This window comes from Chiloscyllium plagiosum, chromosome 3 (assembly GCF_004010195.1).
Source record: "Chiloscyllium plagiosum isolate BGI_BamShark_2017 chromosome 3, ASM401019v2, whole genome shotgun sequence".
Lineage (NCBI taxonomy): Eukaryota > Metazoa > Chordata > Chondrichthyes > Orectolobiformes > Hemiscylliidae > Chiloscyllium > Chiloscyllium plagiosum.
The window spans coordinates 28,871,805-28,892,417 of record NC_057712.1 but is presented as its reverse complement, the minus strand read 5'-3'; the positions used below and the strand labels follow the sequence as shown (position 1 = coordinate 28,892,417).

At 38.0% G+C, this 20,613-nt stretch overlaps 2 protein-coding genes across 4 annotated transcripts in view; one reads left to right on the top strand and one right to left on the bottom strand.

The window, feature by feature from the left end:
• Positions 1–17,184, bottom strand: part of LOC122541993 (angiopoietin-2-like) — an 85,781-nt gene extending 68,597 nt beyond the window's left edge. The window contains exon 1 of one of the 2 annotated variants that reach the window (XM_043679289.1): positions 16,734–17,184. In XM_043679289.1, coding sequence (XP_043535224.1) covers positions 16,734–17,015 — 282 coding nt within the window. In that variant the 5' untranslated portion in view covers positions 17,016–17,184. Of the gene's footprint in view, positions 1–3,755; positions 4,234–16,733 lie in introns of those variants that run through there. The other variant, XM_043679296.1, reaches the window with a different exon arrangement.
• Positions 1–20,613, top strand: part of mcph1 (microcephalin 1) — a 323,112-nt gene that overhangs the window by 223,624 nt on the left and 78,875 nt on the right. The gene's annotated exons all lie outside the window — the stretch shown is intronic.

The following is a 20,613-nucleotide window of genomic DNA, read 5'->3' as shown; positions in this document are numbered from 1 at the left end:
CCTCAGCTGAGGCAAGGCTGACTGTAGAGAGGTTAGGTGCCCGCGCATTGCTGCAAGCGTGGAGCGGAGGATCTTGAAGGAGAACTGTTGCTGGTGTTTTTGAATCTGTAGTCTGTATTGTTTGTCCTGTTCGGGTCCGAACTCTGCTGGTTTAAAGGTGGTCCGGAGTCCGTGTGGGATGAGTTGGTTACAGAGGCATGCACTGAGGAAGCAAGTGTGGCTGTGGTACCGAGTTTGTTTCACGACATGGTTGAAGAGATTCAGGGCAGAGGAAATGACCTGGGAGTTTCAGTGGGAGAGGGACTCCCTGAGATTCTTGTAGAGAGAGGAGGAAAACTTCTTTACCTCCTAGAGAAATAATTATGTTCAAATCATGTATGTCTCTTTTAAAACAATTGACATTTCAAGGTATTTGTCTAAGAACTGTTGTGTTTGAAGTATTGCCTTCTTTTAAATTATTAGTAAGAATAGAAACATTAAAGTATGAAAAATATACAGGTTCATGAGGTCAGTGATCAAAAACCTTTTTTCACAACAGAAGAGTGGAAACAATAAAGACAGAGGAATTAGTTAATTTGGACTCAACTAGCACAATTGCAACAAAGTTGGATCAGTCAATGCTGCTGAGAAACCAAATAAAGAGATATTTAACAGCACTGCTTCATATCATCTGGGGAAGCTGGAATTGGAACCTAATGTCTCCTAAATTAGGGGATCGTAGATGTTTCTATCATACAATGATACAGAGTCTCTGGAGACAGCCGTCTTTCACTAGCTGAATAGTTTTCTTCCTTTGGATTCTCTTGTGCTCTAATGATAGTATCAGTGTTAGACAGCATTTACTTCAGTGGTAAACTTAATGGTGAGCTTGTTACTATGGTCTGCAAAACACCTCTCTCAAAATAATTTAGTTTACACTTGGCATAATATCACAGATAAAAACAAGGAAAATTGAGTTTTGTAAATATTGAAGTTCACATAGTATGACAAAGAGTTAATGTAGTTTAGCCTTGATGCTTAGACGAGGAAGCATCAACGATTCTGCTTTTTCTCAGTAAAGCCTCCAAGAATCCGATTGGAATTTTTATTATTGGGAATCTGTAGTTTTCTGCATGCCATTTGAAGCCTGGCTTCTGTATTCCTGATCTGTTCTTAAACACCAATGTCAGTGTTTCAACCCTGAGCTTCCTAACCATCTTCAGCAAACAAAGGTACAATAATCTTCAATATATAATGGGATGTGTCATAAGAAAACCAAAATGTATGAGATAAAGTAATCATGGGAAAACTTAAGCCTTTTAAATAAAATTGAAAAATGAAAGAACCTTATATCACGGCTCTCAGGAATGTATCATGGGACTATACGTACGATAAATTCCTATGAAGTATCATACCTTTTGTTAAATACATTTTTATTGTTTTACTGAAAAGATGGAACATTGAATGATAAAATAGTCTTAAAAATGTGCAATAAATTAGTATAAATGTATCTCGAGGTAAAAACAATGACTGCAGATGCTGGAAACCAGATTCTGGATTAGTGGTGCTGGAAGAGCACACCAGTTCAGGCAGCATCCGAGGTGCAGTAAAATCGATGTTTCGGGCAAAAGCCCTTCATCAGGAATACAGGCAGAGAGCCTGAAGGGTGGAGAGATAAGTGAGAGGAAGGTGGGAGTGGGAGAAAGTAGCACAGAGTACAATAGGTGAGTGTTAACATTGATTGAAAGTTGTGACGTTCCACTTTGGAGTAAATAGAATCTTTGCATGAATGTAAAATTAATCGGTTTTGGATTTTTTTTATTATTTCATTTTGCCAGCACCCACAGTTTTGATGTTGCAACAGTAGTCATTTTGAATTCTCTGCTCCTCTCACTCACTCTAGCCTGTTTGGGATTATAGTCAGCATGGATTAGTTGGACCAAAGGGTCTGTTTCCATGCTGTATGACTCTGACTCTGTACTGTGATCCAGTGTACTTGCAGCACTCCATTCACTGACGTCCAACCCTGACATTGTTATCAACTTGCTGATAAGGGTAACACTGTCATTACCTAGTCCTCTGAGACCTACCTAGCAGAGGTTAAATACCAACTCACTGACACTTCCTCCAGACCATGACCTCACTAACAAACATCAAGCCATTGTATCCTTGACTGCCACTGATCTTGTATCACTGGCCTTACCTACATTACTTCCAAAATTATAATCCAAACCCTTTATAGTCTTCTACCCCATTCCCAAGATCCATAAATAGTGCTACTCTAGTTGTCCCATTATCGAAGCTTGTTCCTGCCTCACCGAACTTTCTATTTTGGCCCTAGTACAGTCTCTTCCAATCCACATGCTTGACTCTTCTGACATCACACATCACTTCCCCAACCTTTCTTGGTCCTTATTGCTTCCTCTTCATCATTGATGTTGATGCCTGTACACCACCTCACCCATCACGACAGACTCAGAGTTCCAAAACAGAGTCTCTCTACCAGTGAGCATCCACCATTATCACCATCTGCCCAGGTGTGCTTGTTCTCATTCTAAACAACTTCTCTTTCAACTCCACTTACTGCCTCCAAATAAAGCTTTTACTACTTGCACTGAAAGATTATGAGGAGTCCTATCAGTCCATAGCTGCTGCCATACCTGAGTTTCTCCAGCATTTTCTGGTTTTATTTCAGATTTCCAGCATCCTCAGTATTTTGCTTTTATTTACCACTTTTTCCAGTGCATTCATGATTGTGTTAGTGCTGACCCATGGACTGGAAAATGTCACTGATTTTGTTTCTAAGTTTGACCTTTCTCTCACATTTATTTGGCCCAATGCTGACCCTTGGCTTTCATTCCTTGATCTCTTTGTCTTCATTGCTAGAGATAAGCTATCAACTAATGTTCATTCCAAACTCATGGACTCGCAGAGCTACCTCAACTATACTTCCTCATGCCTGCCATCTGAAAGATCTCCATTCTATTCTCCCAGTTTCAGTGTCTCAATTGCTTCTGTTCCAATGGTGCTACCTTCTGCACTCAGTGTGGTCAACAGTGTCCTTCAAAATGGTCAATCAATTTCAAGTTATTCATTCTCATCCCTTTCCCTCTCTCCCTGAGCAATGATTGGATTCCACCATCAGTTTTCTATTCACCATCACAGTCCATCAACCTCCATATTCAATGGATCAGCCACTTCCACCAACTCTAGCATGCTATAACCACCAAACAGATCTTACCCTCCCATCTCATTCCAGAATTAGAGACTTTTTCCTCTGTGACACCCTCATCCACTCCTCAGCCATCCCAAACTCCTTCACCTGATGAAGGAGCGTCGCTCCGAAAGCTAGTGTGCTTCCAATTAAGCCTGTTGGACTATAACCTGGTGTTGTGTGATTTTTAACTTTGTACACCCCAGTCCAACACTGGCATCTCCAAATCATCCTTTCCATGCAAGTGTTTGAGATACAATATCTGTCCTTTCATCTTATTCCTTCAAACTCACCAAGCACTAAACACTTCTGACCAAAGCCAGACTGGGTGACTACATTGCCCAGCACCTTTGCTCAGTTTGTAAGCCTAAACCTGAGCTTGCAATTGCTTATCCTTTTTATTTTTCCTACTCCCATGCTGACCTGTTCATCCACAGCTTGCTACAGTGCTCCACTGAAGTTCATTGCAAGCTCGAAGAACATCATTTTATTTTACAATTTGGCACTCAACTGCCTTCTGGACACAGTATCAAGTTCAACAATGTGAAATCATAACTTCTACCTCTCGTTCCATATGGTTTTGTTTCTTCCTCTTTTTTTCCTTTTGCTGGATCGGTCTTTGTCTTTTTTTTAATCCCTTCAAGTTGCATTCCAATGGTTTTTATGTGGCAATTCGCAGCTCATTTGGACACAGCATTTGTTTCTTCACTATATTGATTACTACACTTGGCTGTCGAGTCACAAACTCTTTTATTACTTCATCTCCTCTGACTTCCACACTATCACAGACATTCTGTTTTGTTCTTCCTTGCACCTCTCTTCACTCACTCGCTGAAAATCTCTCACATTTCTGATGAAGGATCAGTGACCTGAAACATTAATCCCACTTTTCTCCATAGATGTTGTCTCACTTGCTAAATTTTTCCAGATTTTTTTGTTCTTACTCAGATGTCCATCATTCATTATATTTAATTGAGTTTGTTTCAGCATTATGTTTGTAGCACATCTGTGCACATATTACACACTTGTATACTTCAAAATACCAGTGTGTTACTGTTGGTTTCTAAGAAGGAAAAATAATGTGTGAAACAAGCTCCTCTGAGTAACTTCAGTCTGGCTTTTGTGGGCTTTGACTGTATTTTGTTAAATACAATTAAAAAAGAAAGTATTGTCAGTTCAATGAACAGTGACTTTTGACTCCACTACTGAGCTTATTGCACCAAATATTTAGCAACCCTTGCTCAATGAAGAAATTGTTTCTGTAACGTAGCCTGTAATTGTACTGCATCTAGCAAACTGAGACTATGTGTCACCAGCTGCAATATGGAGTCAACAAATGCACACACAGACTGATTCAGTGCTAATAGAATTACTCTTAAGTATATGTGCAATGTGCCATTCCTCTGGCTTATTTTCGTGTTAGACAAAAGCTTTGGCTGCACAACATTAAAAGGATTCCATACATGCATTTCAAAAGTTCACAGGTAGTTTAACTGGGACCAGCTGGGAAGCAATCTGAGACAACTTTCTGAAGGTAGTATCGTCGAAATTGACTTTAGTGTACTTCACCTACCCAAAAAATATTGCTGCTTAAAGCGACTTTGCAATATGAACAAAAATAATTAATTTAGCTATAAAACTCAGCCCTACTGTGTAATTTAAATAATTATAGTTTACAGACTAGTTTAATGTAATAGGGATAAAATTGGATGATGCAATGCATATGTTTTCAAACTGGAATCCACAGAGCCCAGGGGTCGACTCCAAGAGATTCATCATATTTCTGTCTATCATGGACCAGACATACATTGTTCTTAAGTATCTGTAAAATTCTGTGTATAATCTTTCTTTCCTCCCTATGTTTGTTGACTGTCTTAATTGTCAGCCTTGGCTCAGTGATCAACATTTGTGTCTGAATAAAATGTTTGAATTCTCAAACTACTTGGATCACTTAATTTAAGCATATAATCTATGCTGCTACTTAAGTGAGTTCTGAGGAAATAAGGTCATCATAGTCCCAGAGGACCATAAGGTTGCTCTCTCATAACAGAGACAACTGACTGTGAATTAGCCTGATGGCAACCATGCCTCGGCTGAGGGTTAAGAAAGGGAGTCTTTCTTGATATCCTCAACTGGTATGGGAACTGAATCTACTCTATTGGCTTCACCCTGCCTTGCAAACCAACTGTCCAGCTAACTGAGACCTCATCTGCACACTCAAGTGAAGTAAAAATTCCTGCAGGACTAATTTGAATAAGAGGGGCATTCTCATTGTGGTAATATTTATCTCCCAAGCAGATTAATTAAAATGCTATTATTTTATTTAGCACTGCTATTTGTGGCGTCTTTATGTGCACAGATTAGTTGTCAAGTTTTTTAAGATATTCTGAAGTTATTAAAGGGTAGATAAGTATATCTATCTTTTCTTCTTTTGTTTATTCTTTCTTTCTCTCTTCTCTTTTCCCTCCTTCCTTGCTTTTCCTTTTGCGTCTTACAATTATTTTGTTTTTCAATTGCATATAAGTGGACTGGCTAAGGTAGCCCTTGAGAAGGTGACGGTGAGTACATTAAACTGCCACAGTCCATCTGGTGCTGGTACTGAGGAAAGCAGTCCCAGGATTTTGACCCAATTACAGTGAAGGAACATCAGCACTGTTCCTGGTCAGAGTGGTCTGTGGCTTGGAGAGGACCTTGTAACTGATTATATTCCCATAAATCTGCTCTTTTGTCCTTGTATCTGGTCAAGTTTTCAGGTTTATTAGGATCCGTTGAAGGATCATTGGTGAATTGCTGCAGCACATTTCGTAGATAGTCCATGCAGTGCCACTGTGTATCGGTGGCAAATTATGTAAAAGTTTAAGGTGGTGAATAAGATGCCAAACAAGTCGGCTGCTTTGTCCTAGACTCTGGCAGTTTCTTGAATGTGCTGGAGTCGCAGTCCACTCAAGAAAATGAAAAGCATTCCATCTTGCTCCGGACATGTCTTGTAGGTGTTGAACAGATGTCAAGTTTCAGGAAGGAATTTATGACAGAAATCCCTGCCTCTGATCCTAGTTTGCTATTTTATATCAGAGAGATTGTAATAACACTTGATGTTTTAAAAAGAACATTTCCCACTCTTTCAAAGAGGTGTTTTTATAGCTGAGACTTTTGAATTAAACTTAGTTCTGTATTTGCATTTTAACCATGCCTTAAATCTATGTCTAAGATATAAATGTAACAAGTGGTGGTTAGATGGGTGGATGGGAATCTCATACCGTGGACTCTAATCTAAAATGGTGCAGCTGCAAAAGTTATACCTTCTGTGATCATCTCAGAGTTTACCTCATACCTTTGGAGAGTTTCTCCTTGTTTCATCTGTGTTCTTTAATCCCTTGCTTGGAAAGAAGTATAATTCTGAACTTGTCTGTATTTGACCTCTTGGAAATCTATGGATGAAATACCCTAAACTAATATCCCACTTGAAAAACTGAATTGAAGAAAATTCATAAACTGATGGATGTAGAGCTGAAGCCACACAAAAAGGCATTCATTTCTGTATCAGGTCAAAGATGGGGGTCATTGAAATTACCGGAGCATCTTTGCAGATGAAGAGATGAGCATGGAAATCAGTTTTACTAATGAAATAACTCACCAATAAATCACAGCATGTTAAAGATTATGGTCTCTCCAGACTGAAATGCATAGAACATTAACCAAGTCCTCTGATGTGAAGCAGCCAGGATCTTTATTCTGAAAATGCTCTGGTTTCCAGTGAAGGCACAGGTTATGAAGGAAGGCTGCCAAAGAATATGGGTTTTATCTTGACAAGCATATTTTAGTTTTTCAAAGACTGTTGGCTGACCTGCTTACAAATATGACCTGTTCAACACTGTCAAATAGACCTCATAAGATCTGGATTTTGAGGCTCAACTGAATATTAATGCAGAAATCATTTGCTTCCTGAAGAGATACAAAAATGTATTAAGGTGGAGAGGTCTCCGGGTCCCAAAAAGAGACTAGAGTAACAACAAACAAATAACAAGATGTGAATTTCCTATGAATTCAGAGATTGGGTCGATTTTTTAGTTATTCTGTTTTGGTTTGTGAGCAAGCCTTTGACAGTTTCTCATCCTAAAAAGCGACTTTGCCGGGATAAGATTGCACAGCTGCATCGATTTTCCTGTGATATTTACGCAGTGGTTGCTGTGCATGTGAGAGTACTGGAAGGCCAAAAGACTGAAAGTCGTCATAACCCAAACTGTTCCCAACCTGACATGTGCACAACAGCACTTTCCACCAATAGTCATTAGCAATTAGCAGTCATATGGATACTTTTCAATTCTACCTCGAGGGGAGTAATTTGTCACCTGAAGTGTATAGACAGGTTAATTTGGCAGATAGAATATAATTGGAATAATGTGAGCTTATCCACTTTGGAAAAAATGGGTTTTGAAAGAATGGGTCTAGGTGTCCTGAGACATAAATCACAAAAGCTAACTTGTAGATGCAGCAAATGATTAGGAAGGTAAAGGGAATGTTGGAAAGGGAACACTGAACTGTAGAAACATAGGAGCTCCCATGGAGCTTCCTCTGCCATTCAGTATGATGATGGATACCAGTTTCAATACCACCTCAATGCTTGCCTCCTATGCTAAACCCAAGTGAATAAGTAGGGAAGTCTTGCAACAAGGTGGTGGTGAGATTGGAATACTGCTGGAGTACTTTACACAGTTTTTGACTTATTGCGTAAGGAGCGATATACTTGCATTAGAGATAGCTCAAATAAGGCTGACTAGGCTTATATCTGGGCTAAAAAGATTGTTTTTCAAGGAAAACTTGAGCAGGTTGGGTCAAAACTCATTAAATTTTGGAAGAATGGGCGATGATCTTCCTGAGGCTGTTCAATGTGGGTTAGATGCTTAGAGGATCCAAGAGGATGCTCTCCCTTCGGGGAATTAGGGAGCATAGATTCAAACTAAGTTGTCTCCCACTTAAGAGTGAGGAAGAATTTCTTATCTGGGAGTCATTAGTCTTTGGAATTCTCTTCCACAGAAGCTAGTGGAGGCTAAGTCATAGCCATAGATTCACCCTTGAATATTTTGAAGTTTGAGTTAGACATACAGTGCATTGACAGGCAGAAAGTGGAGTTAAGGCCACAATCAGATTAACCAAAATGGCAGAGTCCGTTTGATGAGGTGAATGTCTGACTTCTGCTTCTATTTAATATCTTTTGGTTAGGGCAGGGATCTCTGATTTCTGATATGCCAAGAGAATGGAAGAACATGTGACCAATGCAAGAAGGTGAAATTCAAGTAAAGCCTTAGCAGAACAGTCTCAAGATGCAGCCTCACTTTCTTCTGCTTCTATGTTCTTACAAACCTGGTCTGCATGACTCAGTATTTTATCAGAAAGTTCCTATTCTTAATCTCGAGAAGCCAGTTTTCCTTTTGACATTAGAATGCAACCATGACTTTTGAGTTGATATTTAGCATTTTCATGCCTAGATCAAACTTTTGCACCCATGTAGAAATCTTTGCATGATTATCTACACTGGGATCATTAGTATTTCAGGGTTGTTCACAAGGAATCAAAACCACATCTTGCTTTTGTATGGTTCCTGCTTTAAGATGGCGTCAAGAATCATGTGTGCAGTGAAAAAGTGTTCTTTCACGGTCATTTAATTACCAACCCATGTCAAAACATTATCTCCATCCAAGCTATCCATTTAATGAGTATTCAAGGATAAATAAAAAGTTTACCTCAAAACATCAATTAAACAGTCTTGGTCTCAGGTTAAAACCCAACTGCCAAGCATTCTAAGGAAAATTTAAACGGTCTATTCTTGAACTTCCTTTTTTTAAATAAGGCACTCTGCCCTTTTTAAATGTTGAATCTGTGCTTGTTTGATGTCATGTTTTATTTTTCTCAAAGCTAATAATAAAATTGCTATTCCTGGTAATTGACTCCATAATTTGAACTAGCAAAGTACAAATTAATTGAAGTGTAATATAGCTGTCTGCTTTAAAGAATTAAAATCACTTTTTCTGATGGCCAAGATGGATTAAAAAGGGGGACCTATTCACTCCTGTTGACCTGGTTGTCACATATACTTTCTCTTTGCCCAAAATGTGGCATCATTATACTGTCAATGGTATGGATTTTGGAAAAGCTCATTCAGTTGTTGTGAAGAAATTGTAGCAGCTTGAATGTTATTGCACATGTAATAACTGTGATTAAGTCAAGAGATGATATCAACAAATACTCTATTTGTTTAGACATAGACCAAGACTTAAAATAGTGATTCCTATTCATTACTGCCATTCCATTGAAGCCTATTATTTGTAATACAGGTAACTTAATGAAGCAAGTATTGTTTTACTTACTCATGGGGCATGGGCGTTACCGGCTGGCCAGTATTTATTGTCTGGTCCTAGTTACCCTTTAGATGGTGGTGGTAAACTGCCTTCTTGAACCACTGCAGTCCATGGTGCTGCAGATCGACCCACAATACCATTAGGGAGGGAATTCCAGTATTTTGACACAATGGCAGTGAAAGAATAGCCATGGTATTTTCAAGTTAGTATGGTGAGTGGCTTGGAAGGGAACTTGCAGATAATGGTATTCCCATGTAAATGCTATCCTTGTCCTTCTAGATGGGAAAGTAGTCATGTGTTTGGAAGGTGCTATCTAAGGAACCTTAGTGAATTTCTGGAGTGCATTGTACACACTGAGGCTACTGAACATCAGTGGTGGATGGAACAAGTAGATGCACCAGTCAAGCAGCTGTTTTGTCCCAGATAGTGTCAAAGCTTTTTGAGTATTTGTTGGAGTTGTACACTTCCAAGCAAATGGCGAGTATTCCATGATATTCCTGATATGCCTTATAGATGGCAGACAGGCTTTGAGGAGTCCGGAGAGAGTTACTCGCTGCAGTATTCCTAGCCTCTCAGTATTCCTAACCTGCTCTTGTCGCCACTGTATGCATATGGTGAATCCAGGTGAATTTCTGGTCAGTGGTGACCCCCTAAGATATTGATAATAGGGAACCTGGTGATCATAATACCATTGACTGTCATGGGGCAGTGGTTAGATTGTCTTTTAATGAAGATGGTCATTGTCTGGCAATTGGGTGGTGCAAACGTTACTTACCATTTGTCAGCCCAAGCCTGGATATTGTCCAGATCTTGTTACATTTCAATGTGGACTGTTCCAGGTCACGTGACAAACATCTGGTACAAATATTACGCCCTTGCTAATACTGAAAGATTCAAGTAGCAATAATGTCTTATTTTTGTAAGACTACTTATTTAACATTTTACAAAACCAACTTCTTATTATTTTTGGGCTATAATTGTCTTTATTGTATTTACATTTCCGCATAGCTGCAAATCAGCAACCACCCCAACCCAGCAGCATAACTTATTACCAACAGCAATACTTTTAAAAAATTACTAGCTTATAAATTATGAGCAATGTAAAATCATTTTTATTCTTGATGCTATTTCCTATTCATTGTCAGTACTATCGACTATTTGGACAGAAGTTTAAAAAGTTAAATTTTTGTTTATACAATTTTTGTTTGGTTCTCACTGTAAATCTCTAAATTGGGATTGATGGGAAAATGTTGGTCTTTCTCTCCATCATTCCTGTTCCCCTCTCCTCCTCCATCCCTCTCTAACAGACATAAGGTCATTGATCTGAAACATTAATGGTGTTCCTTTCTGCATAGGTGTCGCCAGCATTTTCTGTTTCAATTTCAAGTTTCCAGCTTCAGCATTATTGAGTTTTTGATGAAATGTCATCTCGACTTGAAACATTAGCTTGCTTTCTCTCCATAGTTGCTGCCTGACCTGCTGTGATCTTCAGCATTTTTTGTTTTCAGTACAGATTCCAACATCAGCAGTAATTTGCTCCTACATTGATTTTTTTTTTGAATATGTTTTCTATGTGGTTTCTACAATACTCTGTGCATTGTAGTTAGAGGAGTGGAGTCAAACTGCAACTGCCATTAGGATTCATCCTGTTATAGACTGCATTAAAGCTGGAAATCCTAAGTGTCTCAACTTAAAAGGCAGGTCTTTGCTGGGAAAACTTAAAATAATCTTTGCGGTAACTTTAGTTTTTTTTAAAAGTTTGTGACTTGTCGATGTTATTTTAAGTGTATGCAAACTCACCTATGCAAGAAAGTGCACAAGTAGGAAAATTTACTGAAGAAATTTGGATCGTTATTGCATAGTATTGTAGGAATGACTGCTGTCAAAATCTTTCATTGACAATTAAAAGGAAGAGGAAAAGGACAAAACAAATGCTGCATTTCTTAAGTATGTCAACTAAATTAGCTTTCCGTTGTTCTGAAGCTTTTCTGATTGGATGATTTAGAAGTGCATTTCTCCAATACATATATAGTTCATATTTTACCCTGAAACCACAATGTTTCTATGAAGTGCAATGCTAAAAGAGCTACTGCCAAATAATTGTATTTCTATCTCCACTGCATTTGCTTAAAAAGTATATATTTATTTGAAATAATTGTACTTGTCAGTGCCAGATGTTTGTTAAACACCACGTTAAATTGTTTAACTTGTCTCCCTAATTTTGAATGATGTTGCCAAACAAAATAATAAAGTAGCCTTTAAGCCAAATTTTTGGTTAACCAGTTGCCAAAGAATTAAAACAGGTGACAAGCTGAAGAAGTGTTAAACAGGAAAGATCTGACTCAGCAGTAAGGGACTGCCTGTCTAGATGAAGAGATTATCGTTACAGCTATGTGTTGTTATATAAATATTTGGGTTATGCACTCTCTGGAGCGTATTTCAAAAATATTTTAATTCTTATCCACTGACATCAGGTATTGTTAACCCTAGTGAAATCTAGCAATCTATCAATATTTGCAGCAATTATTTAAGCTGACAAGCTGCCATCTGCTTGAGCAGACAGAACAAGGGAAGCAATATTTAAATTCCAGTCTCCTTACATGGAAGACATGAACAACAGATCCCTTGGCGATAACTATTTGAAAGAATTTCTTTTCTTAATACCAAGCTGTAGCTAACAACATTGCTGTGCAAGAACAAGATTGTTATATGATCAAAATAAACACATCTTTAAGAAACGACATGTTAATCACTTAGTGTTTTCACATCTTTTCAACCACATTTTCATTCTCAAAATATAAATTATCTTTTTTTATGCACGTTTCAAGTTCCAATGTAGATATATACACACACTCACATACGTGTAGATTCACAATTAACTGTAGTCTCAAGCAAATGGATAATGATAATGGGAAACATGGTAAGAATTTCCGCAGTCTATTCCTTTTATTGTCTTTGCTTATCTCTTTCATTCTGCACCTGCTGGCATTTCACATGTGAACAGTTCCAACTGTCAGTCCGGCACACTTGGTAGCAGTCTTACCTCTGAGGCAGGCGGTTGTTGTTCAAATACCACTGCAAACCTTGAGCTGAAACTCGAGTGTGCTACTGAGAGAGTGCTATACTGTCAGAGGTACCATCTTTCAGATAAAACATTAAAATGTGATTATATCTGCCCCCTGGTGATTCTTCAGCTGTTTTAAAGAACAGCAGGGAGATTATCCTCAGTGCCATGGCCAATATTTATCCTTCAATTGACAACATAAAATCAAATCATATCATCATCATATTGCTTTTTGTTGGAACATGCTCCATTTTGTTTCCATGTTTTCTACTTTACAAAGTGAGTATATTTCAGCAGTTCTTTATTACCTGTAAGACATTTTAGGATATAAATGCATGTCTTTTATTTCTCTTTAAGTTAAAGCACTCCAATCGTCCAAATGTTGCTCAAATTTGGAATATGAGACAAAAATTATTTTGCAACAACCAAAGCCCACAGTGTTGCAGAGCTGAGCAAGCTGTCAACACCAGTAATCTAATTGGTAACTTCTTTTGAGATCAGGATTGTGAAGCTGCCAGCTTTGAAAAGAATGGTAAGTCTGTGTGTTCAAAAGGGAACCCCTGCAATTTGGAAGATGGCACATTAAAGACAACACCAGTAGCTTAGATTCAGCAATCGGTTTACTGCTTAGCACAGTACAGAAAACCATTTAACCAGATAACTTCTCTACTGATTCTAAAGCTGGCAATTCCACTACACTAATCACAGTAAAGAATGCTGTTGACATAGCTGAGGTAAGTGCCTGCTGACTTTAATAATCACCTCTTAATGGGAGAACCATATTGAAGGAGTATTGTTGACAAGCATTCTTGGGTCCATTGAGTGTCTGCCAGCTAAGGCACAAATGAGTGAGCCGAGAAGCTTCGTGTTTACAGATCAGCAATTTCAGAGCCAACTAATCTTGCTCGCAAACTCAGAGTAACACCAAAGAATATTTCATTGGAGAATTGAAGTGAATACTTCTGTACAGGGCATGCACTCAAACTCAATAGAAATTAACTGCACAATTTGGATATTTTTTACTGAGGTCCATAAAGGTTTACAGCACAGAAAAAGGTGATTCAGTCAATCATGTCAACTCCATGATGGTCTTAAGTATAATCACACAACCTTGTTTTCTTCCCATAACCCTGCAACTTGTTAGCTGCCATTTCTTGCCAAACTACTCTTGCAAAGATGCTGTGTCTTTACCATCAGGTGGCAAAGCATCTTTTTCTCCAAAAGCTATATATAAAGAAGATTCTCCGAACAATTTTCTCACAACCTAGTTCATAATTACACTGTCATCCAATTATCCCCCATACGAAACTGATATGTTCTTCAGAGAGCTCACAGGGTGATGATTAAAAATAATCTTTTATATCAAGGGAAATATTAGGCATATTCTATTACTTTTTTTGTATCATTCTTCTAACTTGGTGAATTGCCATCCATGACAATTCTACAGCTGACTGCAGGAAACAGTTAACCAAAATCCAATGTTTTTTTTTTCTTGAGAACATTTTTGTTTGCTAAAAATACTTCTGCCAGCTTTGGTTTTGTAGCTATGACGTTGTGATATAAATTTCTTGCTAAAATACGCCATTTAAAAAAAAACTTTGTCCTGCATTCTCTGTTTCCAGTTGGGAGAAGCAGTCTTGTTCTAGGTCCCTGTAATTGCAGATATTTATCTTTGCCATCCTTCCCACATTATTAATTATTATAATTTAAGAATCCTTAAACAAAACACTGGTAATATTGCCATAAAATATTTTTCTATCTGCGAAACAGTACAATAATGCAGTGCAACTTATTTAGTAATCGTGCTGGAATCCAACTGTTCCAGCTTAGAGTTACCTCAATTTTTCATTAATTTATTTACAAAATGTTTGTTTTGACATGGCTTAGTGTGGCAAGCTGTACTAGAAAGATTGGGGGTGTTACTTGATTCTGTCTGTAATTGTCAAACCTTCCCCCCATGTCACTCCTCAAGCCATCCTCCGGATGTGCTCAACTGAGATCGGGACTTACCAGGGGGTAATGTATTTAAGTGGAATTCCTGTCAGCACTGTTTTCACAATTATTATCCTGTTTGTTTAATGCGCAAATAAATTGTGTGCAGATGCTTTAACCAGTATTTTAGCAGAGACAATCTTTGTTTTTTGTGCAGTGAGTTGTTACTTTTACGCAATAGGTTTTTTTATCATCGGGAATATATTGTATGAAAAAGTAATGGAAACTGCTTCAAAAGAGAACTAGACATATATATTGAAAAGAGAGAGTCAAACTGAGTAGCTTTTTTCAGAGCTAGCATTTATATTATGATCCAAATGGCTTCTCTCTTTTGTGATTCATAATTGTGAAGTCTTAATTTACCACTTGAAGGAGTCATGTTGGTATTCTACAAGAGTGCACAACAAGCCATTGCTTCTCAATTGTGGTGAGAGAAGAATGAAAGCTGTTACTTGATACATATAAGGTACATGGTGTAAAATGACAACGTATAACAATGTGCACGAAATATGGTCATCGCTACAGAATAAAATACTGCATTTATTTGTGCAAACAGAGGAAGACACCTATCCTGAAGAAGTGTCACTGGACCCGAAATATTAATTCTGCTTTCTCTCCACAGATGCTGCAAGACCTGTTGAGTTTTTCCAGCAATTTCTGTTTGTATTTGTGTTACAAGAAACTTATTGATCCTTCTGATCAAATGCTACGGTATACAACCATTTAAAACTTTTTCCTGACACTTTTTCATATCTGTAGAAATCTCGATTACCAGTATACTTACAGAAAGAAATCCATTTAACAGTACTTTGTCAATGTATTTCCCACAATGAATGATAAAGGTCTTTGCCGCTTCATTTTAATCTGACCTGCAGATAGCAGTTTCTTCATACTTTAAGATTAATGGTAAGTTAATAGTAAGGGTTAATGTTCAATCATGTTATGGCCCAGGAATGTAAGGAGTTTCTCCTGGGAATTATGTGGCTATTTTTAGCCTTATTGAAACAGAGACATAAAAGTGAGTACTGCTGGATGTATCACTGACCCTTCACACACTGCTCTAGATATCTGTGATGCTGCTGTAGGAAATTGTCAATTGGAGGCCAGGTATTTTTACAACAAAGCAGAAAAGGAACTTTTTAAAAAAGTGTAGTTTCACTCGGGCATTTCTGCCCATCACCAAGCAAACCCTTTCCGACCATCTTCATTGGAACTTGGCACAACCGATCCAACTGCTTTGCCACTTGAAGCATGAGGTTTGAGGGGAAAGGAGGTGCTCTTAAACAAAGTACAATCTGGAGTAGAATTTGTTGCTGTTTTCAGCAAGTCTTAGTAACAGAATGTTTGGGCAGAAAACTGCCAAAATGCTGAAAAAAAGTTGATTTATTTGCTTAAGACTAATTTTAAATGCACTGAAGGAAAAATGCAACTTGGTGGTAAGAATGCAATTATTTTGATACCTTTTTAAAAGGTAATATGCTCTGAGGCAAGATAGTTTGCATGTGGTACAGAACTTTTGTATATTTTCATGTCCGTGTGTTTTACCTTTGGGTTTTAAGGCTGTTGTTACAAGTATTAGCATTCCTTTTGAAAACAGGATGGACAGAAAGAAGTTAAACAGTGCCATCTCACCTGTGGATATGCAGACTTACCGAACTTGGCTACTTGTGCCACACAGTTTTCATTTCAGTCACTCATCGTGATTTGATGCCCATAATTTGTAAAGAAAATTCACATTTGAGACTACTTCAAAAACCAGCGTTTTGCTCATTCTATGATGAAATTGCTTTGCTCGAGTTGCAAACATGTTCTTTTGGTCCACTATTGTAAGCCTTTGTGGAATAATAAGAACTATACCAAGATATACATTGATCAACACAATACTAGACAATTTAATATGAACAAAAGTTCCTGTTCACAAGGACAGGAACAATGCTGTGGCAGTCCACAAAGCTCAGCTTTAATAGAGTGGCAAGACAATCAAGGAATCCATCAGTCACTATATCCACCGTCACATTATTGACAGATGTCAGTTTGTGTCCTTGATACATTTCCTTGGTCAAATAAAAAGTTACCTTGCTTCAGAAAGAATGTCTAGCTTTTCCCAAAAAGAAAATGATTAGCCTACCTTCTGCAGCCACTGTGTATTGTTTTCCATTACATTTTCAAGTTGTCGAAGTCTTTGCAAAGAGGCATCACTATCCGTTTCTGGAGAGTCTCTCTGCACTGTGTTCGGCACATAGTGATTTGCCATTGAGCGGCAGTTGTCCACCTCGGGGAGCAAGAAGGTATAACTGCAAGGCCCATGCTGTATTTGATAATGCCTTTTTCCAGTATTATCCAAACTTTTGTGACCCCCTGCTCCCAGGGAGAGACTGCAGCTGAAGAAAAAAAGAGAAGGAATCAACATTTTCTGTGTCCGTTCAAAGTGCAGTGAGTCCTCTGTATACTAAGAGCAATCCCAGATTTTTTTTTAAAAATATCTGTCAATTTTTTTTCAATTGTGCCGTTTTTATCCTCTGGAATTCTGTGGTAAAATTGCCAAGTACAAAGCACTGTGAACAGTTCCTGCTTGATGTTCTGTCAAAACTGGAGTAATAAGGTTCTGTATTACTTCCTGTAGTCTTTCAGTCTGTGTTGCGCAGGCAGAGACAATGCAGCAAAGCAAACACAATTCCCCACTGGCTTGGTTTCCCAGCTTGAAAGTGCCCTTTTATCTGAAGCCTTACTGCACGTTTCTGCAAGCTGCTGTATCTGACTCAATCAATGCAGCTTTTTATGATAACTTGACAGGAATTGCAGTGGTGTTGTGTGCATTTCCCTCAGGGCTGTCAGTTATCTTCCACCAGGGAGGTCACCCTTAGAAAACACGGATACACGAGTGTGTTTCTGTCCAATGCAGCCGGTGTTTTCCAAAACTCCAAAGAAATACGATTGGCCAATAACAGAGCCACTGGTAATTCCCTTTCAGCCTTTCAAGTGGGGATGTATGAATAGACAGAAGAAATCATTCTGGCTTCCCTTGGACTACGTGCTGGAGAGAGCATTGTAGCGCTAGAAATTAAAGAATGCACAAATAGTGTATACGGTGGGTAATGCCTCACACATGATTTGCTATGAAATAACATGCTTTCATTCAGTGGTGCTTAATTTTTAAAAAAATGAAACTCAGGAATGTTTGTGTCCTGCACTTAAAAGTGTAGCGCCTTGGCTAAAACCCTCAGCGGTACATTAGATATTTCTCAGCTGCATTGAGTCTGGCAGGTGACAAATGTCAAGTGCTGTTAGAAATTAAAAACTTTACATCATTCTACCTGTCACATGGCACTGTATAACATTTCAAACAGCAGTCACAATATCATAAGTCTGCACTTTTAAATTCAAGAAATTATTTTGTAACAAATCTCAGAACTTTATAGCAATGCCTCACACCGGAATTTGTTTTAAGTGCCAAGGATATGTATGTTGCTCATTGTAAATGTCGCAATTCATTAGAATACTGGACATAATCTCATTTCCACTGACAAACCTCTGCTGCCTTTGGTTGGGAGAAAGCTATTCTCAGTATGCCAGGAAGTCTGCCATCCTTTTTATCAACTAATTTGGTGAGTTGTCACCCCAAACATTATTGCACCATGCAGGCCTTAGTAACAAAGTTTTCAATGTTACCAATTAATCCAGATGCTGTGTTAAAACTTCACTATACTTTAAATGACTGAAGTAATTCTGGAACCAGTTCAGATAATCCTTTTGAAAATCTGCCAAGCTGCAAACTATTATATGGGAATTGATTTTCCTCTGCAAAAGAAGCAAAAACAAAACCGTTCATAAGAATGGTGTAATACCTTAAGTTCAGAAATATTTTACAGGTCAGTCTTTTCCTCTAGCAGAGCTACTTTTTAAGTGTAGTTATTAGAGTTAAGTGTTCAGTTCTTTCCTTTAGGGATGTAGCCCTTCTGAGTGCCTGTGACACCAAGAGTGATTAATTTGCGCATAAAGCCAATGAGTTGTGCTCTCTTAAGTTTAATAGGTCCTGCACTCCAATGGGAAAAAAAATGATTTTCTCTCTTAAGTCTTTAAAATACAATTGCCAGACAGTCTTCCTTGGCAATTAAGCTAAAAGTAATTTAACTTATTGTGGGGAAAAAAATTCAGCGTGATCTTGCTCTAGATAGATTGCAATTTTTATTTAAAATGTACATGGTGTGAGAAATGTTTCCTGGATAGCATATATTACCCAATTTAAAAAGCATTGGTTATAATCTTTCAGTGATTTTGCTTTGGTGATAGATTGTGCCCTTTGTAAAAGCTTGTTTGCAAAGCAGACATTAAAGCAATGAAGCTAATGGATTTGAGAGTCCGATCTTAACTTCCACAATTCTCTTAGAGAATTCAAATCCCACTTTAGCAGCTGGCTGAATTTAAATTCAACTAATTTAAGTCTGGAATATGAAGCAAGTCTTAGTGATGATGCTGTGGAGCTACCATTGATTGTCTGTAAACCTGTCTTTCAGCTAAGGAAATCTGCCATCCTTATCTGGTCTGCCTTATTATGTGACTCCATTTACACTGTTATATGGTGAACAACTAACTGCTTTTTGAAATGGCATGGCAAGTCACTTATTTCAAGGGCAATTGGGGATGGGCGACAAACACTGGCCTTTCTAGCAATGCCGACATGAAAGAATAAAAGAAAGGCTAAATTATTAAACATTGCTTTATCTGGCAAAGTTATTCAGCAGTAATGATTGCTTCAGAATATGGCTGAATGTATACAAAAACTGAAAGTCTTAAAATGATAAGCATTGCATGCTGCAATTTGTGCAGTACAGTTGGCAAAATATGGATAAACTTTGATGGCCTAGCGATGTAGAGTTTCAGATCTGAACCTTTTTTTGGGCGATTCTTCAGGACAGACATGAAGCATTTCTTCAGAGGGAGTTAAAGGAAAATCATTCAGTTGACCATTCTTACTCAGTTTGTAGCAACTTACAGAGCAGCACTGAGAGAGTTCAGGGACCATTTAAACCTGAATATTTTCCAAATTTTTAAAGCATTCATAAAAGGGAACTAATTCTGTAAACAATGTATTTATGACTTATTTAATCATAATTGCTTGTCCATATCCTCTATTTATCTCTTAATATTATTATTTTAAACTGTGCTTGCATTTAATTGCTTTTCCTCAAGTGTTAATCATAATTAGTCATGCGATATGTTTTAATTTGTATGTTTAAACCAGCTTTTTCTTAATTGTCTTGGCAAGACTCACAATATTCACAATTGAACTCTGCACAAAGTGCCAGTTCATTCTCGATTTTTTGCTGTATGTTTTATGTCTTAACTGCAAATGGAAGCATGAATAACAAAGTCAAGATTGAAATTCAAGAGCAATGAAAGAGTAATTCTGAATTTTAGATATCCTTCTGTAAGTGAAACCTATGAGGTATTATGGTTTAACACTTGAGAGGGAAAGTTTTTGTCTTATCAACCTGCTCAAAGGCTTGGGTGGGGAGAGGCTAGCAGCAGGTTTGGCACCCATAGTTAGTGGGCAATAAGATACAGGAGCAAAATTAGGGCATTCAGCCCATCTCATCTGCTCTGCCAGTCGATGATGTCTGATATGACTCTCAACTGCATTCTCCTGCCTTCTCCCATAACTTTTGATCCTCTTAATAATCAATAACCTATCTATCTCTATCTTAAGTACATTCACTTACTTGACCTCCATTGCCTCTTTGGAATGAGGTCCACAAGTTAACACCCTCTGGCTGAAGAAATTCCTCCTCATCTCAGTTGTAATGTGTTGTGCTTTCACTTGAACACTATGCCCTCACATCCTGGTCTCTCCTCCTGATGGAAACATCATCTCCACACCATTGTATCCAGGCCTTTCAATATTCTATAAATTTTAATGAGATCTCCCTCATACTTTTAAACTCCATAGAGTACAGATCCAGAGCCCTTAAACACTCTGCATGTGACAAGCCCTTCAGCCCCAGGATCAT